Source organism: Rhipicephalus microplus, chromosome 1 (assembly GCF_043290135.1).
Source record: "Rhipicephalus microplus isolate Deutch F79 chromosome 1, USDA_Rmic, whole genome shotgun sequence".
Taxonomy (NCBI): domain Eukaryota; kingdom Metazoa; phylum Arthropoda; class Arachnida; order Ixodida; family Ixodidae; genus Rhipicephalus; species Rhipicephalus microplus.
In genome coordinates this window covers 33,764,581-33,792,307 of record NC_134700.1, presented here as the reverse complement: position 1 = coordinate 33,792,307, position 27,727 = coordinate 33,764,581, and the positions used below count along the sequence as shown (strand labels likewise).

The 27,727-nt window shown below is 46.4% G+C and overlaps 1 protein-coding gene across 5 annotated transcripts in view; it reads left to right on the top strand.

Annotated features, from left to right (window-relative positions):
• The window catches only part of Nipped-A (Transcription-associated protein Nipped-A), a 991,444-nt gene that overhangs the window by 45,876 nt on the left and 917,841 nt on the right, over nt 1–27,727 (top strand). For all 5 annotated transcript variants that reach the window (XM_075869412.1, XM_075869408.1, XM_075869400.1 and 2 more), the window contains exon 5: nt 24,313–24,417. In XM_075869412.1, coding sequence (XP_075725527.1) covers nt 24,313–24,417 — 105 coding nt within the window. The remainder of the gene's footprint in view (nt 1–24,312; nt 24,418–27,727) is intronic.

Sequence of the window (27,727 nt, the reverse complement as noted above, 5' to 3'; positions counted from 1 at the left end):
GCACTTGTGTCTTGTTCAGCCGAAAGAGGGGCCTCCATCCTGACCCCGACATTGACCTGCATGGTCAACCTCTGTCAGTGAAGACCGAGCACAAGTTTCTTGGTCTCTTATTAGACACTAAGCTAACCTTCATCCCACACATCAAGTATTTAAGGAACAGGGGCTTAAAAACAATGAACATTTTGAAAGTGTTGTCACGCACTACATGGGGTAGTGACAGGAAATGTTTAATTAACTTATATAAAAGCCTCGTACGCACACGCCTAGATTACGGTGCTATAATTTATCAGTCGGCAACACCATCAGCCTTGAAAATTCTCGACCCTGTCCACCATCTAGGCATTCGCCTCTCTACGGGTGCTTTCCGCACCAGCCCTGTGGAGAGCTTGTACGTGGATTCGAATGAATGGTCGCTCCACCTACAAAGATGTTCCCTGTCCTTTTTGTACTTTTTGAAGGTGAAGGCAGACAAGAAACACCCTTCCCATTTCACAATTAAGGGGAGATGCTACTCGAAAAAGGTTTTTTTTTATTTCATAACCCAGCTCCTTGAAATTTTAGGTGTTAGTAAAGCTTGCAGTGCTGATTTCATAACTGCAATTATTTGTTTGATAGCTATAGTAGTTCCGGAGTTACTACAACTTTGATATCAAAATATAGTGTTTTTTGTGCACATAATAAAGCTTACTAAAAATTTTCACACAGAATTGCAAAATGGCTCATTCTGCTGCACTTGAGCAGTACAATACAGAAAAGTACCTCAAACAGAAAATTTATTTGCTACATTAAAAAAAAAAAATTAAAAGTACTAAATGCATATTTTACATCTCTCTATCAGTGTATCAAGTTGTGTAACAAAAAATCTGTGATGTATAATGCAACCTAAAGTAGATACTTGTATTCTAGAGTGGCTGATTAAGCTCTGTGCAAAATTTCATCAAGATAGGACTATTTTATGCCTAAAAAAGATTGTGCACAAGATGAGAGAATTACCTCAAAATGGAAATCGAGAAAAATGCATTTGAAAGTTGTAAATATGTTTACTCATGATTACACAGTGCGATTTGCACAAAACTTGGTGATATCATAGAAGGGACACAGCTAGAGCACCTAAAATTGTCCTGCTCCATATGTGGATCCTTCTCGCCGCTTGAGAAGGGAGTCATCAAGGCGCGCTTTCTTTGCCACGTTCCGCCGATGGGCCCTTGCCTCGGCTGTTTCACACGCAGACATTCTTTCGATTCTCCTCTGGTCGCGGGATTGGCCCAGGGTGATCAGTTGATCTGGTGGGACTACACCAAGCTCCTCTAGCACGTGTTCAAAGCTTGAATGTCCTTTATTGAACCACAACACGGCCATAGCAGCTGCAGTTTCCACTGTTGTCCGGGAGGCAAACTTAGTCTTCGGACACAACAACCAGATTTTGCTGTTCAAAGATTCTGCAGCGTTTTGGGTCTTCCCTTGGATACAACGCACCAGCAACTTTTCATCTGTCAGCCGCTTGTAAATGGGAAGCACAGCCAATCCTTGAGCCTTGGTCAAGATTGGTGTGTGGTCGGGTGGGGCCTCCCCAAGCGCTTCAGCTCGCCTATGCTTGCACCAGGAAGTCGCCCCTTCTGGACAGTATCGGTGGCTGCCTGCTGTGTTGCTCGATGATGAATGGAAATATGAGGCCCAGATGGCACGATGCATTTTCAGAATATCACCTCTGTTGTTTGTGATTGCAATACGGTAATAGTTCTGCAGCTTCTGAATTGTGCCATCTGTCAGCTTTTCCCCTCGTGGAAGTCTTGTTGGCAGTTTCCGAAGTGCAGTGCCTAGACGCTTGGCCACATGGTTTGTGCACTCCTCCTTGTCCACAACAGCTTCACCATATACCTTGGCCTCAGCGACAGCGGTATAAGCTTTGCTGTCCCCATCACTGAGGAACTTGGTGAAGCGCAATGGTGTTGTGTATGAGGATGTCCTGCCCCATATGCGCAAAGCTGCCTCAGTCTCCATGGCATGAGAGGAGCACTCTGTATTTTTTTCGCAGACAGGTGTGTGGAATGCTTGCCATATTTCTTCCTCATCACCCAAGTCCTGGTGCCGGCTACAGGCAAGGCAGTAATTCGATAGCACTTCAAAATCTAGGCACAAACCAGTGTCCACAGACACAGCAGTGCCGATGCCATTGTGGCTCTTGTGCCCTCTTTTTTGCCATGTGCCATCATACATGACAGCAACATCAGCCCCATCCACTTTCTCTTTAGTTATCATCCGCGCTTTCGCCAGGTTTTCTTGCACAGCTTTGGTAGCTGCAGCATGAACTTTTTTGCCAATTGCAATAAAAGTCTTATGATGCATAGGTATTGGCAGTCCAAGAATAGCGCAAAAACGCGACAGCTGTTCATGCCCAATGCCTATTGCACGCGCAGCCACAACTACCTTCACACTGACAGCGAAGCTGTCACGCGAGCTGCCGCTTCGGTAGCTCCAGTCATCACCGGCATCGGTGGGCTGTCTTTCCGGCAGAACACGCCGCGAACTATGCGCGGCAGAAACCACTGACTCAGGACACTCACTGTTATCACAGTGCAGCTCGAGGAACGAAGAGAGGCCCTTACGTTTACTTGCGTTGTCGCGAACGACGAGTCCAGCGGTGTGGCATGTTGGACAAACAGCACGGCTTACCATCGATGTCAGTGCGCCGATGTCACAAAATACTCCGCTCACAGAGCCACAAACACTCTTCGTTCTTTCGCTTTCGAACTGTTCAATCTTTTTTTCTGATGCGCTGATGAACTTGATCGCGGCGTCGATTTCGTCAAAGTTCCCGCAAGCCGCCGTATCCCCGCTGCCTTGATTAGGCCTAGTGGCCCGCGGCTCGCATTCTTCTACCGCTGCTTTGCGCTTCGGTTTACGTCGACGCCCTTGGTACTTGTTCTTGCTTGCAAACTTTCGTGCTCGGAAGTCTCGCTTCTTCGAGTTATCCATGGTGAACTCGGAAAAACGTAGAAACGCACGGCAAGTGCCGATCGTCGCAAGCGCTCAGCGAGCGAGGCCGATCAGATGTAGCCAATGGCGGCCTCGGTAGCGTACCATGTGACCGGTAGAGATGCGCGAAGCGGCTGCAGCTTGGCTGCAAACCGACTTGGAAACGACTGTTTTGTGAAATTCCTCACTAAAATACGAAACTAGGGGGACGCCTGTACACTAGAAGGAGCCTTGATCTACACCACCGAACAAACCCCGATGGCGGACGTCATCGTGTTGCCGAGTGGCGGATTTTCAAAAATAGCCGTCGGATGCGTGAATTCGCGACTTCGGCAGCTACCTTCACTAGCGCAGATCGACTTTTTACCACTTTCTCGTTTGAATTCAGCTATGACCTTTGGGGAAATGATAGTTGAATGATCAAAAGTGATTTTAGAAGCAATATCTCAAAAGTGGAAATTTTCGCAAAAAACGCGATTTTTCGACCCGCATCTCCCCTTAATGATTTGTCTTGTTCTGGCTTGTTCGAGAACCGTCCTTCGTTTAGGCAGCCCTATGCGCTGCGTGTAAGGAGCCTGGCTGAAGAAACAGGTGTGCCTCTTGAACACAGTTTGATGGCTCCTGCAACATATCTGCCACCGTGGCAGTGGCAGCTTATAGACTTTGATGTCTCTTTTGTTGATGTCACAAAGCACGCAGCACTTGCACACATACATACATACTTCCTAGAACTACAACATAAATACACATGCCCTGAGTTCTTTACCGATGCGTCAAAGTCAAACACTTCTGTGTCATATGCAGCAATAGGCCAATCCTTTTCCGAGGCCGGCGTTCTTCATCCTAATGCAAGCATTTTCACAGGAGAAGCTTGCGCAATACTGGCGGTCGTAAAACACATTAAACAGATAAAATTACAAAAGGCGGTAATATACACAGATTCCCTAAGCGTGATCAAAGCCCTGAAAACTCCTAAAAAACACAAGAACCCCGTGCTGGTGTCACTTTACTCACTTCTGTGCACACTCTACACATCAAAACAGCATATCGTTGTCTGCTGGGTTCCAGGGCACCGTGAAATACAAGGGAACGTTTTGGCCGACAATCTGGCTGCTTGCGCCAATGTCACTACTGCCAATGCATCAACACCAGTCCCTGCACTTGACTTAAAACCTTGTATAAAACGAAAGCTCAGGGGGTATTGGCAGAGCATGTGGGATGCCCCGCTGCGGTGGTCTAGTGGCTAAGGTACTCGGCTGCTGACCCGCAGGGCGCGGGTTCGAATCCCGGCTGCGGCGGCTGCATTTCCGATGGAGGCGGAAATGTTGTAGGCCCGTGTGCTCAGATTTGGGTGCACGTTAAAGAACCCTAGGTGGTCTAAATTTCCGGAGCCCTCCACTAAGGCGTCTCTCATAATCATATAGTGGTTTTGGGACGTTAAACCCCACATATCAATCAATCAGAGCATGTGGGATAAACGCACAGATAATAAACTCCATGCTATTAAGCCGCAACTAGGTAGGTTATTGGCCGCCACTATCAAAATCGCGACACACAGAAGTAATACTAACAAGGCTTAGAACAGGACATACACATTCTACACATTCATTTCTTCTGTCTACCGGCGATCCACCATATTGTGAGAGATGTGGAGAGCCCCTTACCGTTCTCCACATTCTCGTCCAGTGCAATGAGCTAGATGCTCTAAGGAAAAAGCACTTTTTACTGCCCTACCGACAGCAGCTCCCTCTACACCCTGGGATGCTCATCGGTAGGGATCCGCTTTTTAAACTGCAAGCACTTTTTACGTTTTTAAAAGATGTGCAAAGCTTTCACCCGATATTTCGAGGTCATCCGTAGCACCACCCCTATAGAGTGGTCGTGGCTGCGGTGACTACATCTTCATCATGGTTTTATTATCATGACATTTTGCCATCCTCTATCACTACACATATGTCACGCCACTGTCATGATTTTATTACTTTCATGTTTTAACACCCGCGTTGGAGCGAGGAGTTTTAAGGCCCCTTTACAGCCACGCACCATATCATTGTTCATATCTGTAGTCAATTGAAATGGTGCTGTTTGGCCATGAATTGGCCCTTGCGCCACTAAAAACTACTCATCATCATCATGGCGACTCATATGAAGACTTAGAAGATTGGCTGAACCTCTTTGAGAGAGTGGCACGTTTGAACGGTTGGGACGAGAGAGAGAAGCTCCGCCGCGTATACTTTGCTTTGGAGGACTTCGCAAAGACGTGGTATGAGAACCATGAAACCTCCTTTACGACCTGGGATGAATTTCGGCGACAAGCACTGGCGACTTATGCCAGCGCGGATCGCAAAGAAAAGGCGCAGGCTGCGCTCGAATCCAGACTCCAACTCACCAACGAAAGTGTCGCAATGTATATCGAGGACATGCTTTGCCTGTTCAAGCGCGCAGATTCCCATATGACTGAAGACAAGAAGCTACGCCACCTCATGCGTGTGGTGAAGTAAGAGCTATTCGCTGTTCTCATCCGCAACCCACCACGAACAGTTGCGGAGTTTCATACAGAAGCGACAGCCATCGAGAAAACGCTAGAACAGCGCGCTCGACAGTACAATCGAGACATAAACTACGCACCTGCCAATGTCTTTTTTGGAGGCCTGCGAAGTGACATGGACGCCCTGCAAGAACTCATCAGGTCGGTGATCAGGGAAGAGCTCAGCAAGTTGCAAGCACCTCACACTACAGCAACACTGTCTGTCGTCGACGCAGTACGAGATGAACTGAGGCAGATGATACGTGAGCCGGAGCGTGCGCCACAGCCGATCCAACGCATCCCAACGTACTCTGAAATACTCAGACAAACCGCGGCACACACCAATGCAGCAGTTGCGATGGCCTCTCCTTGCCCACAGACGGTACGCAGCGCACCTCGTCCACTGGAACCGACGGCTACCTACCTGCCACGAGCCCGTGGTGTAGCTCGCTACGTGGATCAAAGGCCCCGGAAAAGTGACATCTGGCGTGACCATGAGCGCAGGCCTTTGTGTTTCCATTGTGGGGAAGCAGGTCACCTGTATAGGTTCTGCCCTTACCGACAGGCAGGATTAAGGGGCTTTCCGTTGTACGCACCATGCCCTCGAAACGGTGAACGGCCAACGGAGATCGAAAAGTACTTGTCCGCGCGCCAGAGCCCACTCACTCGACGCCAACATCAGCCAATATCGCCGTCGCCCAGGCGTTACCGATCACCCAACCCACGTGTTTCTTCCGCACGGTCTGGGCACCGTTCTACAAGCCCACACCCGGAAAACTGAAGCAAGTGACCTGTGGAGGTGAGGCCGCTGATAACCACAGTTGCAAAGATCCTCCATTACGGTTTCAAGGTGACGATGCTATGTTTACAGAGGATAAGCGCAGCAATGCGAAGATTACTTCAGATTTGCGGTTGAAAATAGACGGATACGAGCTAAATGCTTTAGTTGACACCGGCGCTGATTATTCGGTAATGAGTCACAAATTGGCAAAGAAACTGAAAAAGGTTGTGACAAAATGGAGTGGGACACAGATACGCATGGCAGGTGGCCACACTATTACACCGCTTAACAGATGCATTTCAAGGCTCGAAATAAGAGGCTTTACTTACGTTGCTGACTTCATCGTACTGCGGGCCTGTTCAAGGGAGTTTATACTAGGAATGGATATTCTGCAAGCCAATGGAGCCATAATTAATCTGCGCAGATCCAGTGTAACGTTTTCGACCGAACAAGCTATGTCGGTGAAGGAATCGGAAAAGCGACGTCTTACTGCTCTGCGCGTTGTGGATGATGACGTCACAGTGCCACCACGCTGTAGTGTAATGGTGCTTGTTGAAAATAAGGCATTTTGTGACCACGAGGGAATCGCGGATGGTAACGTAGAGATCTTTTTAAACAAAGGAATTTGCTTGGTGAGGGGTGTTGTTCACTTGAGGAATGGCCGCTCAGTTGTCCTCCTTACGAATTTTGCGAATGAATGTCGGCACATCGTACAAGGTATGGCTATCGCATATTTCCACGAGTTCCGCATGGCGACTGAACTATGCAGTTTAGTGACAACGCCAACCACTCCACAAGAAACCTGCAACGTCGAGGCATCAGTTAACGTCAATCATAGGCTCTGAGAATATCAAAAGAAACGATTGTTCGCCCTTATAAAAGAGTTTTCGGACTGCTTTTCAACGTCCTCTAAGGTGCGACGCACGGCTATTGCAAAACACAGGATTATAACAGAAGCCACGAGACTGATTTACCAACACCCATATCGAGTATCGCAAAAGGAAAGAGACGTAATCAAGAAACAAGTGGAGGAGATGCTTTCAGATGACGTGATCCAGCCTTCCAGCAGTCCATGGGCATCTCCTGTAATGGTTGTTAAAAAGAAAGATAACAGCCTTCGATTCTGCGTCGACTATCGGAAACTGAACAGCGTAACGAAACGGGATGTATACCCTCTGCCTCGTATCGATGATACACTCGATCGACTACGCAGTGCGAAATACTTCTCCTCCCTTGATCTCAAGAGCGGATATTGGCAAATTGAGGTGGATGAGCGCGACCGTGAAAAGACGGCATTCATAACTCCAGGCGGTCTCTACGAATTTAAAGCGCTTCCATTCGGCCTGTGCACAGCGCCAGCCACGTTTCAAAGAATGTTGGACGCTGTCCTCGCGGGACTGAAATGGCAGTCTTGCTTGGTCTACTTGGATGACGTCGTATTTTCCGCTACATTCGACCAACATCTAGAACGACTCCGCGCAGTATTAGAAGCCATTCATTCAGCAGACTTGACCATCAAGCCAGAAAAATGCCACTTTGCTTTTGAAGAGCTTCGATTCCTCGGACACGTCGTCAGCTCCGGAGGCGTTCGGCCAGATCCCGAAAAGACAGCTGCCATCGCGAAGTTCCCGACACCCAAAGACAAGAAGTCAGTACGCCACTTGCTGGGTTTATGCGTGTACTATCGGCGATTTGTGGAAAATTTTTCGAACATTGCTGAACCACTTACTAATCTAACAAAAGATGAGGTGCCCTTTATGTGGGAAAGTGAACAACAGGAAGCATTTGATGAGTTAGGAACACGCCTGCAAGCCTCTCCAATCCTCGCCCACTTCGTTGAGACTGCCGAAACTGAAGTTCCCACTGATGCGAGTAACGTCGGCCTCGGAGTCATTCTAGTCCAGCGTTAAACGGCCAATAAAAAGTGCTAGCGTATGCCAGCCGCAAGCTTTCGAAAGCTTAGACAAATTACTCTGCAACCGAAAAAGAGTGTCTCGCGGTCATCTGAGCCATAAGTAAATTTCGGCTGTACCTCTACGGTAGACCATTCCGAGCAGTCACTGACCACCATTGCCTGTGTTGGCTGGCGAATCTTAAGGATCCTTCTGGCCGACCAGCAAGATGGAGCCTTAGGCTACAAGAGTACGATGTTACTGTGCTTTACAAATTTGGGAAAAAGCACAGCGATGCCGACTGCCTGTCACGCGCACCAGTGGAGACGAGTGAGCCGGAGGAAGAAGACTTCCCGTTTCTAGGCGTCGTCCAGGCATCAGAAATCGCTCAACAACAACAAAATGACCCCGATTTGCTGCCACTTATACAGGACGTTAAAGTCCCGCACACTTTATCCAGAGGGCTCCCTTCGTTCTGTCTTCGAGAAGGGGTCCTTTACAAGAGTAACTTCACGCTTCATGGTGACAAGTTTTTACTCGTACTTGCACCTCTACGAAACGAGATTCTGCACGCATGTCATGATGAGCCAACATCTGGACACATGGGTGTCAGCCGTACATTCGCCAGAATTCACCTAAAATACTACTGGCCAAAACTGTTATCATCAGTTCAGCGCTATGTGAAAACTTGCCGTGAGTGTCAGACGCAAAACTCCATCCGTGAAAGCTGCAGGCCTCCTCCAGCCAATAGAACCACCGCATGCCCCATTCCAACAAGTCGGTATGGATTTCCTAGGCCCGTTTCCGACATCAACTGCACGCAAGAAGTGGATAGTCATAGCCACAGACTATCTCACTCGTTACGCTGAGACTGACTCGCTGTACAGTGCAACAGCTCTTGAAGTTGCCAAGTTCTTCATCAACAACATAGTCCTCAGACATGGTGCACCCAGTGTCGTAATTACATATCGTGGCCCAGCTTTTACTGCAGACTTAATGAAATGTCTGATGCGAATGACCGATACAGACCAGAGAAGAACTACAGCATACCATCCTCAAACAAATGGCCTAACGGAGTGCCTGAACAGAACTTTGACTGATATGCTTTCAATGTATGTCGACGTCGAACATAAACTGTGGGATGAAATATTGCCCTACATCACGTTCGCATATAATACAGCCGTTCAAGAAACAACGCGAGTGACACCATTTGAACCGCTATCTACACTGATACTGATTCCTGCTCTCGACTTAAAAGCTGTTCTAAAGCAAAAGCTCTGAGGTTATTGGCAGAGCACATGGGACACACACACACAGATGATAAATTGCATGTCATCAAACCGCAACTTGGTCATTGGCCGCCAGTATCAAAGTCGCGCCACACAGAAGTAATCCTTACAAGTTTAAGAACAGGACATACACATACAACACATTCATTTCTTTTGTCTGGGGGCGATCCACCTTTGTGTGATAGATAAGGAGAAGCACTCACTCTGCTTCACATTTTAATCCAGTGTAAAGAATTAGAAGCGCTGAGAAGACAACACTTTCCGTTACCCTACCGACCACAGATACCACTCCATCCTGCAATGTTCATCAGTAGGGAACCACTTGTTAGTCATAAATCATTGTTAGCGTTTTTAAAATAAATTTGTACCTTTCGTATCATATACCCGGGCATTTCGTAGCACGACCTCTCCAGAGAGGTCTCCGCTGCGGTGGCTGCACTCAATAAAGCACTTGCCTCACGGCCCTTGGACTCAAGGGTGTGAACGAGTGAGGCACTTGTGCTAATGCCATACATGTCTACCATCGTTTTATTGCAACAAAGTTTTGTCATCTATTAACACCATACACCTTTCACGGCACGGTCATGATTTTATTAGTTCTATATTTTTACCCGCCCTAGTGCGAGGAATTTTACGGCCTTTATACAGCCGCTTATCACAATCATTATCCATATCTCTAGCAAGATGAACTGGCGCTCTTTGGCCATGAAATGGCCCTTGCGCCACAAAACATCAAACATCATCATCATCATCATCCTTCTGGAGCTATGCGACAAGCTTCAATATGACAATTTATCTGAACTCGTAACATTTCGGGACATTCCGTTTTCAGTGGGCCCACACAGGTCAGTGAATACTATGCGTGGTGTGGTCTTTGATGACCTTCTTGAACGGGCCAAAAGTGAATTATTGGATGGCTGGCAAGACAAGAGTGTAATCAAGGTCCAAAGAATAATTATACAATATGACAAAAAGGAAACACCCACAAAACACTTAATCATTACCTTTGGTACCAGTGACTTACCTGATTCAATTGAAACTGGCTACTTCAAGCTTCGAGTCGGGCCCTATGTGTCAAACCCTTGCGGAACTTTCAAGGGCCAGCGCTTTGGACACGGGTCACAAAGCTTGAAAGGGCGCATTACTTGTGCAAAATGTGCATCCAAGGAGCACCTATCAGATGCGTGTACCTCAACAGCATCATGCTGTGTGAACTGTGAAGGAGATCATGCTGCCTACTCGAGATTATGCCCAATCTGGAAGAAAGAAAATCAAATCCTTGAGGTTAAAGTGAAATTCAATCTGTCCTTTCAAGAAGCATGTAAACGGTTCTCCATCCATCAGTCCAGTTCCTTCTTCACCGATGTGACGCGCCGGGGTGCTTCGCCGCATCTTTCCGTGCCCGCAAAAGTCGAGCAGAGTGCGACTGCGGGTGCGCCACAAGTGCCCCCGGCTGGAGCAGCCAGTACTGCTTCGCCACCTGACAAACAGGGCCAGCAGACACCCAAGTCGGCCCGATCCCGCGCCACTGCAAGCACAGTGAGGCCTGAAACCACCGTGAATGTGTCTGCCGCGCAGGCACGTTTTTGTTGTCGAGCAGGCACTACCGCCACCTCACAAAGGCGATAGATACAAGTCCCACTCCTCTGGCGCCCGAGACGCCGAAGGAGAGGCGCAGCTTTTTGGAGTGCACTAAAAAAGAAAGACTACGCATTACAGGGTCTCCTAAGGACCCTGTAATCTAAGGCTACACTTTTTGTACACGCAGCGCCACACAGCTTAAAAATGGAACAGTGGAACGTCAGAGGGATGTTGAAAAACCTCCACGATATTCAAGAACTTTTACACAAACAAACACCTAAAGTGCTGTGTGTACAAGAGACACACTTGAAATCGAAACACACAAACATTCTATGCCATTACGTAGAAAGCTGTCGTCAATCAGCATACTTGGCTCTGTGACGCTGAAGTTGGTCACCTAGGCTGACCGTCATGCATGAAGACCCTTAGAAAGGGGAGAGTCTGTTTGCATGTCAACAGCTCGGGGTCATGTGACTCAAAGTTGAATGTCACATGACGTCATTAAAAAAGTGATCGGCTTCAACTGGCTACGCCTTGTCAAGCGACCTTGAGGTCAAGTGACAAAAGAAAGAAAAAAATGAGAAACGTTGTTAGGAGACTTCTCCATGGGAGAGACGAAAGCAGGCGGGGAAGGCACGTTTTGTTGCCATGCCACGTGCTCCCAACTGGGCTGCAGAAATTGCCTGCCTTCTTCTTTTTCTAACCTCTACTACCATCATTACGCTTCCACGCTGCATGCCGTGTCGGATTAAAAAGCCCAGCAAAGGAAGCTCGCGTAATCGAAGTCGCTCCTCTGTGGCGCTCATGGACGTGTCATGTGTAGGTGTGAGAGTAATAAGTGTTGTCGAGGGGAGTGCCAAGTATGTTGTGTATGGGGAGCCTACGTGAACGGCTGGTCATGTAGGCGCCCTGTTGTGTGGCGCAAACATACTTAGGAGCATGTTAGGAGCATGTTTGTCGTCATTTGCTGATACGGCTGTTTGCGCCATACACTTTACAGCATAGGAGTCTACTAAAGGTGCACATCCCGGAGCCCTCCTGATGGTTATTCAGTCGCCTCGTGGCATTACACAGTAGACGCTTTGAATTTTTTTAAGTAACCAGTAAGCAGTTGACAGCTACAGAGGTCAAGAAACATGTCTATAATAGCACGCTCCAGCACTCTCTGGCACCATGTATACCGATGTCTTGTTGTTGACAGCTCACACTTAAAAATTAACCTTGGCGGCATTGCATATGCGAGATTTTGGGTTCTTTCAAAATAGTGGAAATCGGAAAACTTCGTTAGTGGAGTCCGGAGTGCACTTTTTCGGTGTTTCAGACGAATGTGCTGACCAGTGACCTGTACTGTACTATGTTACGCACCGCAACACACGGCTCGCCAGTGAGATGAGCATTCGCTCTGATCCCTTGTCTTGGTGATCTGGAGGTCGCGGGGTGGTGTCCGTGGCGGTAGCATCTCGATGGAGGCAAATATGTGTGAGACCCGTGTGCTGAAATTCGATGCACAGTAGAGAATCCCAGGTGGTTGAAGTTACCGCAGCTCTCCACTACGGCACCCCTAATAATTAATCTGATCTGCTTTTGGGATTTTAAACTCTGACAAATATTACTACTCTTCGGCCGAGTTGTGGCGCGGTGTGAATTAATGCAACGCAGAAGAAAACGGGGTACTGCCGTGCAATGGAGTCAACTCTAACTCAAGCCGTCAAGTTAACAAACTACGCAGCTTGGATGAAGACCACAAGAATGCAAGATAACTTGCAATAGTGCGAGCAAACCATAATGTAAATAAAACATGTCTGTCTTTTTTTTTTGTCACGTGGCCTCAAACTCGCTTGTCAAGACGAAGCCAGTTGCAGTGCCATTTGAAGCCGATCGCTTTCCCAATGACGTCATATGTCACGTTTATTAGAGGTGAAACACCTTGGGACCCCACAATATCTATCTGTAAACTGCCGTCATCTACAGCAGGTGCAGCGCAGGTGCATATGACAGGGTGTCATCAACCTGGAAAACCTGGAAAAGTCGGGGAATTTCTGAAGAACTTGGGTCATGGAAACTGACAGCATTCACAAAAATAAGCATTACCATTGATCAAAGCTTAAAAAGTCGCAGCTGCAACTACAGTGAGTTGCCAATTGATTGATTGATATGTGGGGTTTAATGCCCCAAAACGAACAGAATCGAAAGTTGGGCTAGTTGGATATGCATGGTATAACTGTCGTTCAAGCGCACGAATAAACAGGAAGGAAGAGAGGACAAGCGCTTTCTCGCAACTAAACGGTTTATTAGAAAGGGATGAATATATAAGCAGGCATTAAAAAAACAACGCATGCATGTGCAGGCAAAAAGTACACCCGTGGCAACTTGAGAACACAGAGTAAAAGAAGAAAGATTATCCAGAAACATAATCTAGAAAAGCATACCCTTTATCGTGCAGCAAAACCGAAGGCTGGCTGACACATTGTTCTCCTCTTTTTCTTATGTGAAAAGCTTCCGTCAACTGGCAAGTTAGTCGATTGTTAGATCGAAAAACTACTTCAGTGAAATGGGGTTTATTGGCATAAGTAGTACTTGCACAGCAGGTCTATTGATGCGGAAAGCGGGCGGCAGAAACCGACCCAGGAATCAGTGCTGGGGCAACAGCTGGCGCTCAACTCCTCTCGCTAAAGGTGTTACCCACTGCGGCACATAATCTTCTTCTTCTCTACAATACCCCGGTGACGAAGACGAGCCATCCTGGCAAGTTAAGGTGACGAGAGTAGGAGGGGGTCGTGATAGGGCTTGAGACGACTCACGTGGACAGCCACACGACCAAGGCATCGCCTGTCTGTAGATGGCGTGACCGGCTCGATCACGTATGTCACATGAGATCGACGTTCGACGACGCGAAGGACAGGGAAACTTGGGTGCAAACTTAGAGGACAGATGTGGGGAGTGGAAGGGCAGTCGGAGCCAGACGAGCGAGCCCACGGCAAAAGTCTCGACTTGCAGGTTGTGGTCATGGCAGTCTTTTTCGAGTGCTTGCTTGCCCGAGGTGAATGATCGGGTCAACTGACGACACTCTTCAGCGTGGTGCTCAAATCCAGAAAGAGGGTTGAACTCTGAGACGTCGGGACGATACGACAAAATGGTGTCAAGGGTGGAGAATGGCTCACGCCCATATAGAAGAAAGAAAGGCGAGAAGCCTGTGGTTGACTGCGTCGTGGAAAAAGCGGATAGCAACTGCACTCTCTTCAATGAACCACTAGATGCGATGCCACCCCGAGGATTTCAAAGAAGAATCGTGCTCTCTAAGACTAACATTCATGCACCTTCCCAACTGACCTATGTACACTTTACCACAGCTAAAAGGAGTCATGTAAACAACGCCCATTGCGCAGTCCACGAACCTTTTGCTGTGTTTCATGCGACATTGCGGAAACTCTCTGCGCATGCGTGAACAAATGGGCTGCAGTTGGCTTTTGGCTGAGAAAAACACATTGATTTCATATCTATTACCAAGTTGCTTAAGTTCATGCGATGTCTTATGAAGGTAAGGAATTATTGCTATCCTCCTACCTTTTCTACTCTCATCACGACGCTCGATTGGTTCACATCGAATTTTATTTTCCTAATTATGTTCTTACACACGGTCGTGATGGCATCATTAGGACACCTTGTTGTACTAGTTTCCTTACTTGACTTTCAAAGCTCATTTTCATTCTGTGTTGGCAGGACTTTTTCAGAGCAAAACCCAAACTCGTAGTAACGATACTTTTCTTCACTAGCTTAGAGTGGCTCGACCTGTAATTGAGTATAGGTTTTACGGATCTAGTACAATAATACCAGCAAAGATGCTGGGGTTTAAGATGAAGTGCAGATGTAGAAATTGCAGTTGCTTTAGACACGACAACTCAAAAAGAAAAGTTTAGTTTCTTGCCTGTTTTTTTAAAACCTTGATAATATTCACAACATCTAGTTCTGAGGACGTAGTGAACACAAGAAAATTATCGACGTATCTGAATACGTGAACTGCGAGTCCTGACAGATGCTTTTGAAGTGCCACATCAAGCTTTCCCAGAAAAATTTTGCTTAAAATTGGAGTTACTGAAGAGCCTATGCATATTTATGATCTCTGGACATTAAGATTGCCTCCCCAAGCCACAAAGGTTCACTTCAAGTAGAAGCCAAGTAATTCTAGAGAACTAGATACAGCAGTTCCACACTTCAGGCAAAAAGACAAGTCATCATTATTCTGCGCGATGCAGCTTTGAACGTTTGCCATCAAGTCATCTTGAGGTGTCGAATAGTATAAGTTCTCAACGTCTATGCTGAAAGCGTTACAGTAGCTAGAGCTATCAGTGCTCGGAAACTGTACCACGGCTTCGGAATTACTGACACGAAAAGGATCCAAGATAGAAAGACTCTCTAACTTGCTTCGCAGGTATTTCTAAACAATGTTTTGCCACGTGTGTCTTTCAGATACAATCGCTCTGAAAGGCATTTCTGGCTTGTGTGTTTTGACTGAAAAAAAATATAGCAAGTTCAGATCGCTTAGCAGATTTGACCGCAGAAGCTAACTCGTCAAAATTCATGTCAGAAAGCAAAAAATCATTTTTCTTTACTTTTGAGCTCTTGCGATTTGCAGGTACAAAGTTCTTGTCGAGTGCTTTCAAGGCCCTCTCTGAAAGGGTGCCCTCATCCATAACAACCAAGAAACCTTCCTTGTCAGCTGCACGAAGTTGTAGTTTGTTACATGCCAAAAATTTAGAAATTGAGCGAATTCTGTCTCTACCCTGTACAGTCGTCTCAGGCTTGGCAATGGTATCCACACACTCCGAAATGCACCTGGGTCGCTCTTCTTCCACCACTTGCCTGAAAATGGTCCGCGCTAACACCAATTTGTCCACTGCTTGAGTGACGGCTCGAAACGAAACTTGGGACCAAGACCAAGAACATCAAAGTGCTTGTCAGGAAGTGTTGTGGCGCGGAGGTTCAACACTTTTCCAGCTTGCGCATGCCACTTATTTCTCTTTGGAAGTAGTAGAAGAGCTTGTCGCCAGAGATACTCAGCCGTGACGTTGCCAGTGCGGCACCAGTCCCGATAGAACGGCTTCCAGCGAGTACCATGCATCGAGCTGCACGACACCTTCAACCAGTCCTGGTACTTCCTTAGTTGCCAGGGTAATTCGAACTGCAGAATCCGGCACATTCTTCTTGAATGTCCGACGGAGGGTTGAAGCCATTCGCACAAAGCTTGAAGATCGGGAGGACAGGTTCTATAGCAAATGGGCCAAGAAGCCACCCTTGCCTTGCAAACGCATGCGGCAATCATTGAAGCCAGCGTGGCCGGGTACAATACATTGAGGGGAGAAAAAGAATTAGTGCCCTGGGTACTAGAAGCGCTTGTCCTCTCTTCCTTTCTGTTTATTTGTGCACTTGAATGACAGTTGTCCCCAAACTACTATATGATTATGAGAGACGCCGTGTGGAGGGCTCCGGAAATTTCGACCACCTGGGGTTCTTTAATGTGCACCTAAATTTGAGCACACGGGGCCTACAGCGTGTTCACCTGTACTGAAAATTCAGCCACCGCAGCTGGCATTCCATCCCACGGCCTGTGGGTCAGCAGCCAAGTACCTTAGCCACTAGACCACTGCGGCGAGGCACAGTGAGCTGCTAGAAGGCGTGTCACACACACACAAAAAAAAAAAGACAGGGCATAACTGTTGCTTGGTTGCGTTCTAGTGACAGCGTGACAACTTCAGAAAGAGACAAAAAGCACAGAAAAGAGTGCTTTTTCCTGTCTTTTCTGTCTCTTCTTGAAGTTGTCTCACTGTTACTAGAACACAACCTCGATGAACTGTCTCGCCCAAATCAAGCTCTTGTAACTGTTGCTTCTTAGTGTAAACGGGAAAGGTTGCACCGACCAATAGAACACGAAGTTTGTTGGCGTTTCAGTACTCGATAAGGGAAGGAGCCTTGTTTATAATAAAAGCCTTAAGAAGGGCACTGGGTACTCAAGTACGCTTAAATACGTGGCATAAGTAGCAAGAGTACATTGTTAGAAGCGTCCTATCACCCCTGTTCAGTTTATGTCCAGTCATCTGTTGCTGGATTCCAGGTGCAGGCATGATGCAAGCTTCTTTCAAGAGCGGAGCGTTTTATATTTTGTACCCCTACTCCCCTACTGCGCATGCTCGCGTCTCGTGCAGACTGTAAATCTCCAATTATGTTTCAGCGTCACGTCCACAGAAGAGTTTGTAAATGAAGGTAACATGCCAAAATTCGTGACTGATCTGTGAAATCTAGAAAGCTGTTGTTGTACCTTGACAGATTCTTTCTTGCCACCACATACTCAAATGTCGGCACTTTAAACACTGTCCCCCAATTTCATTGCAGCCGTCTGAGGACTTTCGTTGCATTTCAAGTGTCGGAGCCCCGAGGCAAAATACAAACGTGCATGTGCTTATCAGAGAACGAAAGAAAGCAAGAAAAATAGAAAAAAAAATTTTGCAGTTGGCTCTGTTCTTGCAACGTTGTCGTTACTCGTTGTCAAGCCAAGGTACACAGAATACGTGAGTAATAGTTATTCATTTTTTAAAGTATATTTTAGAGGTGCACAAATTAGGCGGGGACCTAAATCAATCGTAAATGCAGCAATCCTGGTCGAGTCAGATCTAATCCAATCCATATCCCAAATAGTTGAGTCAGTAAATACAGCAGTTCAAGGCGATCTAATTCAATCCAATGCACTTCCTATGCGGCGTGGGCTGCAGCCATTATAGTAAACTAGATTATATTCTAATGGTAGAACCGGCCAGACTCCCGTGTCCTCATTTTACACATATGCCGTGAGATGGCACCACTGCTGTTGTCCTCGGTCGGGCCGGGGGTATCTAGCAGCGTCGACAAAAAGGACAGCCTCTCGGCTGCTGTGCTCTTTGAGGATCGCCTCCGCTATTTGTTAAATGCGTGGTAAGATTAGTTTAGCATCATAATGATTACTAACTGCTACTGTAACGACTTCGTGTGTGACTGATTACATTTACCACTTCATCAGCTTTGACCTCATCTATGTTACAAGAACTGGCATTTAAAATAAGCTCATTTAGCCTATTTTACTTTTGAAATATTGAAGACTGGCTGTTTTGGTGAATTATGGAAATAACATACAATGCTCGAGTGATTCTAGATTGCTGTTTCGGCAATAGTTAAATGTGGCTGTGGCCGTTTTTGTAATTTGCTGCTCAGCTTTATCGCTTTTATACGACATCTACCATGAGTATTGGCATTTCAACTGTAGGTAGCTCATCTTACTCAGTGTTCATTCACCATACATCTGCTTAATTATTCATTTCATGCTATTCCAAGTGATTATTGTATGTGCATTATGTTTGATTTGTATTCATATTTGTAAGAAGCTTAGAGGACTCTTTAAACTCGTGGAAGCGTTTCTTATATTTTGCCATCGGCTCCAAAAACATCAAAAGGTGCTCCAGACTAGCATTTTTTTTTTTCTGTTCCAAAAACACTTATAGCTGCTCCAAAGCACCATTTTTTCTCCTCCGAAATCCTGTACAAAAATCAAAATGTCACTTAAATCACTGAGGGTGCTTTTAAAGTGCTGTTTAATTTAAACATGAGAAGTGCTAAACCAGATGCTTTTTCAAATGTATTTCTATAACATGCTGACAGATAGCAGAATGTGTCTGTACAGTCTGGGAACAAGTCAGAGGGTTGTCACAGTGATGGAGTAGTGCCTATTCACAAAAAGGGTGTCGTGCATTCTGGAAAACTATCGACCATATATTCTGGAAAACTATCGACCAGTATCCGTTACATCATGCAAGTTTCTTGAGCTCATTGTAGCCCGACGAATTCTTGATTTTTTAACATTATATAACCGTTTGTCTCAGCATCAACATTGCTTTAGGCGAGGAATGTCGACTTTATTCCGCTCATCACTATAGTCCATGAACTCACAGCAATATTCAGACTCTGATGTTGTGTATGAAATACCGTTGACATGTGGAAAGATAAGACAAACTATGCAATGCTTCAGTGACCGAGCAAGACTGCATCCATACAACGTTAGGAATGGCTACGGTAGCCACGTGGCTGTACCTTGTAAAAAATGTAAGTGCAGTCCTTTATTCCATAAAATGCAGTTGTTGAAAGAAGCAAGAATGAAGAATGAAAAAGAGACTATAGAAGCATTTTTATTAGGAAGATCACGCATCGATGCTACACTACACCATCACTCCTCCTTTCTGAGAGGGAGTATTCTTTTCCGAGTTGAGAATATTTTTCATAGTCGCACACGAGCACTGTTTACGCTGTATAAAAGCGGTTGTAGCACCTTCAATTAATTCAGCTTTCCTGTCCATATTGTCTCTTCCTACCATTGTTGCGCTGTTACTGCAGTAATACTGCAATGGGTGGACTCGCCAAAATTAGGCTCTTGTCCAAGCAATGCTGCTGCTGCCTCGCAGCGCTCTTAAAGTCGGCACATGCAGTAGCATTGCAGTGATGCTTTTCCATTGGCTGCTCACATGGTGCCGTAAATGGCGACACACTATCTCGAAACACTGTATCTCTTGTAGAGCCAGCCTGACCTCCAACGTTGGGAACTCGAAGAATTCAAGCCACTGCCCCACGGATCTGTACACAACAGAACAAAACAATTGCTCCATATGATTTCCGTTGGGAGGCACCACATGATGGGTTCTCTCCCCCAGGACATCAAAGTACACGCGAAGGCTAGGCGATGGGTGAGAACAAGAAAGGGCCAGAGGAGAAAGTAGAGAACGGCGGGATTCGGCGCGTGTGGCTGGCATTGAAATAATAGAGGAGGTTTGACGTAGGTCGGCATTAAATATGGTATTCACAGAGAGTCATTCAAAAAATGTATCATGTGCTTTAGACTCATCGGACTCTGACTCTCCAAAATTTTTCAGTGTTGGATTCACTCGGACTCGCACAAAAATTACCTTCAGCTGGACTCATTTGGACTCAACCTCACCATAATATTGACACCAGCATGTAGTGGGTTTCTGGCTGTTGCGTGGCTAGTGTCATCATTACTTGTGCGTGTCGAAGGATTTGGTCGGCAGAAAAGACGATGACGAACTCGCGCTGCTCGATCGAAGCTGTTCCGCTGTTTGCTAGACTGTTACTTGCACTGATTGTATAACCGTGACAAACTGGTGGAGGTGCTGGTTACAATCCCAAAACGCTAGTTTTAACTCAAGCCGCTTCAAGCTTCTGCCACCATTTCAACGATTCCGGAGGAAAACTTGGCACTTCGCCTTAGCCGCCGCTTGCTAGGACTACCTCCTGAATTTGGTCCCTTCAGCTTGGCATTAACGACCACCACAACGGCAAGTCAGACGCAAGAGAGCAACGTAGACCAACTTGCACTACCCCAAGCGTCGTCTACACAGCATGTAGATGACTGGAGGACGTAGATGACTGGCTAGATCGAGTCGCAGCCGCCTACGAATGCGAATGGAACAGCACCAAGAAGCTTTGCTACGCCTATTTTGCACTCGAAGACTATGCTCGCATCTTGTATGAGAATCATGAGCCGTCTAACACCAACTGGCAAGAATATCAGCGACAGCTATCCCAGGCATTCAGAAATCCCGAAAGGAAAGAAAAGGCTGAGCAGGCTCTGCAGAGCCGGGTTCAGAATCCAAATGAAAACGTGGCTATGTTTGTCGAAGACATGTCATCCTTGTTTAAGCGTGCTGACCGAGGGATGGATGAAAGAAAAAAAGTTCGACTCCTCCTGCAGGGTGTCAAGGAGCAACTTTTTGCTGGACTCGTAGGCAAGCCCCCAACCACTGTCCATGAGTTCATCGCGGAAGCTACAATCATGAAACGGGCACTTCAGCAACACTCTCTACAGTAAGACCGTCAAGCTTCTGTTGCCGCAGTGTCATCTTTCACCTGTGGACAGGACTTATCAGCGCTCCGTGAACTTGTGCGGAGGGTGGTCCGCAAGGAGCTCGAAAAAGTCCGTCCCACATCTGCTCACCGAAGTGCGACAATTTTGGGAGACATTATTCGCGATGAACTCAGGAATGTGACCCAACCATCGCTCCCAATGCGTGCGGAAGCTCCTGCTCTTGTCTTACGCCGAAGCATTGAGAAGTCCTCAATCTTCTACTGGACGCCGGCCACCCTCTACTTTCTCACCATCGCCTGTCAATTCGCAACTGCAAATAACTACGCGAGCACTTTCCAGTATGACGTTCCGCGTGAAGTCACCCGTAAATCTGACTTATGGCGCACCTCTGACAACAGGCCTCTTTTCTACCACTGCGGCGAAGTGGGCCATCTGTACCGCCAGTTTGCGTATCGCAGGATGGGCCTTTTCAGATTTCAGATTTTTTATTGGTACGAATACAAGAATGTGACACGTGTTTAGTATACAAAAGGAGGTCCCAAAGTCAAAGACTGTATCGGGACCTCCTTTTACGGAGGTTTCGATACCTCCTTTTACGGAGGTCAATGTGCGTTAGGGGTTTCACCCTAATGCGCGTCGACCTAGCAACGGGGAGCATCCTCGCGAGATTCAGCAATACCTAGCAGCGTAGCAGCCGTTTCCTTCTGCACAAAGCCACCGGCCACGCTCACCTTCTCTTCGGCGCCTCGGCTCGCCTAGTCGTTACGCCACGTTTTCTGGTGTACCAAACAGGTCCCCAAGTCCTGGCCCACGCCAGGAAAACTGAGGCCAGCGGCCTCTGGGGGTAGGGCCGCTGTTGACCGAACTGACCAACATCCTCCGCCACGACACATTGACGCCGCCGATATTTCTGTCACGAAATTTTCTGAACGTGACGCAGCAATTTCCGCCGATATTTCCATAACCGTCGACAATCACTCGACCATTGCACTCGTGGATACTGGCGCCGATTACTCCATTGAGTGGTGACTTCACGGCTGCTCTCCGAAAAGTGGTGACGCTATGGAACGGTCCGCAGCTCTGTATCGCGGGTAGTCATCTAGTGACGCCGTTTGGGAGGTGCACTGCTCGAGTACATATTGGCGCTTCGACCTTCATCGGGACTTTCGTCGTACTGCGGGAATGCTCCAGGCAGGTCATCTTGAGATTAGACTTCCTTCGAGAATATGGGGCTATTATAAATCTCCGAGAATTGCTGGTGACGTTTTCACGTAACGAACATTCTCAGGATTGTGAATCGCGTATAATGGCGTTGCGTGCATCTGACGATTCAGTGACAGTACCGCCCTGTTCCAGTGTTCTGGTTAACGTGCTGAGTGACATCAAATGAACGGCTCTTGAAGTTGTGGAAGGCAATGTGTTCGTGCTCTTGTCTCATCAAGTATGCGTCGCCCGTGGCCTCATAGAATTGATACAAGAGCCTGCGAAAATTCTACTAACAAATTTCAGTCATGAATACCAGCACTTCATGAGGCAGTGTGTCATCGCTTACTTCGAAGAAATCGGAGACTCTAAAGCCAGCTTCTCACTCGCGCAACTCTCTTCCGGTCCTCGTAACGACAAACAGTCTACGGTTAAGCTTGATGTAAACTGCGCACTGTCGACTTTAAAGCAAGAGAGTCTGCGCTCCCTCCTGTTTTCCTTCAGTGATTGCTTTGCCACGACGTCCAAAATAAAACTGACAGCCGTCGCAAACACAGAATCATAACAGAGCCCAGCGAAAGGCCTATTCGACAACAAGCTTATCCAGTTTCCCGCAGAGAACAAGACGCCATCCACGACCAAGTACAACGAATGCTTGCTGACGGCATCATTTAGCCATCTACAAGCCCATGGGCATCAACGTTTGTCTTGGTGAAAAAAAAAGATGGCACTTTGCGTTTCTCTGTTGATTATCGCAAACTGAACACCGTGACAAAGAAAGACGTTTATCGGCTTCCTTGCATCGTCAACTCACCCGACCGCCTTAGAAACACCCGATATTTTTCATCCATGGAGCTGCGCAGTGGTTATTGGCAAATTGATGTCGATGAGCGTGACCGGGAAAAGACCGCCTTCATTACTCCTGGCGGGCTCTTGGAATTCAAGATGCTTCCTTTTGGACTGTGCTCTGCTCCCGCGACTTTTCAACGAATGATGGACACAGTTTTGTCCGGTCTCAAGTGGCAATCGTGTCTTGTCTATTTAGATAACGTCGTCATCTTTTCGTGCCGAAGAAGCTTGACAACTAGGTCGCTTGCGCATTCGCTCTCAGCAACAACACGATGCTCTTAGGTACAACCTTCAGCACAGAGAAGTCGCCTACCACCACGAAGAAAAAGTATGGCTCTGGAGTCCTGTACGCCAACGTGGCCGCTCTGAGAAGCTCTTGCGTCGTTATTTCAGCCCTTACCGGGTTCTTCAGCGCCTCAGCGATGTAAACTATGAAGTTATCCCAGAGCCCAGCCTGCAGTCCTCCCGTCGTGGTGCCCAGCCTGACATCGTCCACGTGGCTAGGATGAAGCCGTATTACTCACGCTGAAGACTTGCTCTTGCCTTCATACATTTGAAAGCATCGAGTCGATGCTTTTCGAGAGGGGGGGTAATGACACGAGCATGTAGTGGGTTTCTTGATGTTGCGTGGCTTGTGTCATCATTACTTGTGCGTGTCGAAGGATTTGGTTGGCAGAAAAGACGACGACGAACTCTCGCTGCTCGATCGAAGCTGTTCCGCTATTTGCTATACTGTTACTTGCACTGATTGTATAACCTAGACAATATTATTCAACCGGACTCGCTCGGGCTCGGACTGATGGCTCGATCTGAGTCTTGAGTTTAGTAGACTCATCAGTGAGTTTGTTGACCTATGTTGTCTAGAGGAATATTTGTCTAGAAATCTTTTATACTAGTGTGTTTTTGGTGTCTCGTGTGCTGATTGTTTTAATATTATTATTATTATTATAATTTGTTTACATATGTGTGCTTCTTGTAATCTTACCTATGATGGCATCATTGTGGTGCTGCTTTTACGTACAATTCTCTGTAAGACCTTTTTGTGAATGGGTGAATTCAGGATACGCTTGTTGGTATTGATTTTGGTATGTTTGTATGCCCCTAGTGCTTTGGGCTGGCAACTTCAGCTTGCAGTATGATGAAATACATAGAAAAAATTGGAACTTGAGAGATTTCTGTTTCATCTTTGACCTTGCATGAAATCCACTCAATTGGAATTCACAAGATTCTGTTTACCCTGCTTACTCAATGAAAATGAATTAAATGTTTGGTTGCAATGCATTTGAACAAAGTGTGCGATTCGTAATATTTTGCAGCAACTGCGGAAGCTGATTCTGGAGATCATACATCGCATTCCAACTAATGACCATTTGCGTCCCTATGTCAAGCAAATCCTCAACCTCATGTTTGAGCTGCTCAAGGTGAGTGTCTCTTTGCCATGGGGGTCATTGCATGATCTTCGTGCAAACTGTAATGGTTTTGCGACTTTTTGTTTGTGTCCGATGTAAGCCCAGGGTTCGTAGTGGTCTTTGAAAACCTTTGAATTTCAAAATGGCCTTTTCGAGTCCTTTGAAACCCGTAAATTTGTTTTAGGTCCTTAAAAGACCTTGAATTTCGTCAGAGTTTGTTCAGCCATAATCTAGGGGACTTTTTTGTGTGCCTGGCAACTATGTGCTCTCTAGCCAACAAACCATATAATCAAATTTTTTTCTTTTCTCTAGCCACATTGGAGTGTTCTAGTACAGTGTACTCTTCTAGTACACTGTAGTTGTGGTATCGCTTGCATGGTTGCAGCAGCAACGACGGAGCTAAGCCTGGCTTTTTTGAGGAGACTGCAAGTGTGTGCAGGTATTTGCAGTCATGTCGCTAATGGTGGAACTATGTCGGGCAAGTGCAAATTCCAGTCGTCTTGGTTATGCATTGCTGCTTATAGGGAGTTGTGGCGTCTCACTGTGGCGAGAGCACCACCACGTTGTTGGAGTGAACGGACACAGCAGACGCGGTCGGAACAAACCAAATAACAACACACATTTATTTAACTACTTTTAGAACAACAATATCGTCAGCCAAATTATTATAACATCAATCGCAATCAACACGCTTAGACATCCTTATACAATAATAAACAACACTCAACAACATGACAAACAAAACGGTGTCACTAACGCCTGACTCACCACGTCGGCCTACCGCAGATGGCTTGCGGTGCCGTCCACGGCAGACCCACCGCTGGAGGCAACCGCCCGCGCTACCGCCCCCACGCCAAAAGAGACTCGTTCAATTCTTTTGGGTCGCCACCAAGGCATGCCGCCAGGGGTCGCCGCCGGCACTAACATTTTCTAATGATGATGATGATGATAGTGGTGGTCAATTCTCGCAAACACAACGCCACCTACCGCTCAATAGTTGTGACCTTGAAATACGGCCTCTGCGCGAGACACATGCACCATGCAACGCAAACAACTGTACAGGAAGTGTCGGCACCCTCACAGAGTAGATTGCACCTGATACGTCAAACTCGGATCAGGCAAAGTTTTTCTATATGGGAAGAGTTTCGATGTGTCAGCTATGGGGAAGTCTGCCCTTAGTCATATGAAGAGTACGAAACACTTTGAGAACATAAAAGCGACTACAGTCCATGATAACTCAAGTGCGTTCATGGTGCCGATCGTACAAAATAAAGTATAAAACTTTATGCTGTAAGATGTGGCGTTGTAATTTTTTACGGTTTCAAATGTTATTTTATGTCCTTGAAAACTCTTTTTTTGTTTCACTCAGGTGCTACGAACCCTGAAGCCAGAATCTATAGAAAGATATGTAAACACAATCAATGTGCCATTCTCAGAGCCTGATATTTTTTTTCTGCCCCATAGCTCGAACTCTTAGCTGCCAGAAATCGCTTGTTTGTAATGGCTACCAGGACGCTTAGAGTGGCACCCCTCGCTGTGGTTAGGGTGATCGACTGTTGGCCCGCAGGTCACGGCATCGAACCTGGCCATGGTGGCAAAGAATGTTCGAGACTTGGGTACTTTCACGTTCAAGAGTCTTGGGTAGTCGAAATTTCTGGAGGCCTCCAATATGCCTTTTCTCATAATAATGATGATGTGGTTTTGGGATGTCGTCAATATTATATTTATGGAGTGGCTGCTGGAACCCTGAAATTGGATAAGCAGTTCAGCTTGCTCAAGTCAATGATGGGCACAATGCTGCCACATTTATACAACTCTTCCTGAAAAGATGAAAGGCTCGTTTCTTGCAGCCTTTTCCAGACATTATTCTGCAAACTGCAAGGCCAGTATAATAATAATTGGGTCATCCCCTCTGCAATGTGCATGCAGCGAGGGACCTTGGTGTGATGAGAGCAAGAGCTGCAGAGGAGTTCCTGTGCCTTCTCTGAAGGTGTCCAGTTGAGCTTCTATGATTATTGTCTGTGAGCTGATAAGATCTGACCACTGTCCCAGAGCTGCTGCTTTTCGCTGGGGTGACTACAAAGCAGATTCACGGTAGTGCTGTTAGTAAAATGACCTGCGGATATGAGCAGGTACCATATTGAGAATATGCAGTTACGGGTTTCATTAACTGTCTGAGGGTCGATTTTTTTCACGATATTTAGTTCGAAAATGCATAATTTTTTTGTCCGGCAAAAGTAAATTTTTCAGATTTTACTCCCAAAAAACAATCTAAAATTTCATTGCACGACTGTAAAGTCGAAAAAAATTCTGTTTGTTGCTAAATTAAATACTCGTGGTTTATTTGTAATTACTTCAAACAAAATCCAGAAAAAAACAAAGAAGTTTTTATAAATAGAAGTTATGCATTCTAATAAACATGGTTCACGGGCATACAAAAAGAGGGTACTTTTTCAGTAAAAGAATCTAGCACTAAACACTGGGGAACTGTTGGGCCGATCCAGATCATCCTGCCATGCACACTTTCGCGATTTTGCTCCTTCATCATCATGATCAAAGTTTCACTGAATGCTCACCTCTCGAGCTGACATCCATTGAATGAGATTCTGATTCGGCGCATTGGAAGAATCCCTGCTCGACTCACTATCAGTAGGGCAACTGGCATGCACTTTTCTAGCATAAGGGAACTGCGTGAATAACCGTACAGAAGAAAACTGTGTTTGTACGCCCATCTGGAAAACAAAACAAGTGAAAAAGCCATAATGCTTTTTTGTCTTTTGTGAAGACAGTTAGTTTTTCAGAGTCTCCAGAACAGAAAACGTAGCTGCGGTCACATTGTGTAATTTAAATACCACCCGAAAAACGAATTTCATCACTCCCTGGGAAGCAATAAATGAGAGATTCACAAGTGGGCCATGCTTTGAGAGGTTAGAAACCAGACAGCCTGCGGTTTTCCAGGTTCGAGAAGTGATAAGCACCCGGAGGACGGAACTGAAACCAGCTGCACCACATGGGTATCGATAGATGCGCAAGCGAAACCCTTTCCTTGACATTCTCAGAGTGTCGTCTCAGTTAACAAGCATTTGATGCCATTAAGCGATGCATATGTGGGCTAGGATCGGGCAACATGTACGAATTATCTGATTTTTTGAATTAACAAGTCAGATTAAGGAGACAGTTTAAGCAAAAATATTGAAAAAATCATTTTTTTGCAGCCAAATCTGCAGCCTTTTCTGAACCAAAATCAGTCATTTGCTCATTTTAACGCGATTTTTTTTTCTGTCTAAAAATTGCTTATTTCGAAATATATGTGGCGGCCTGC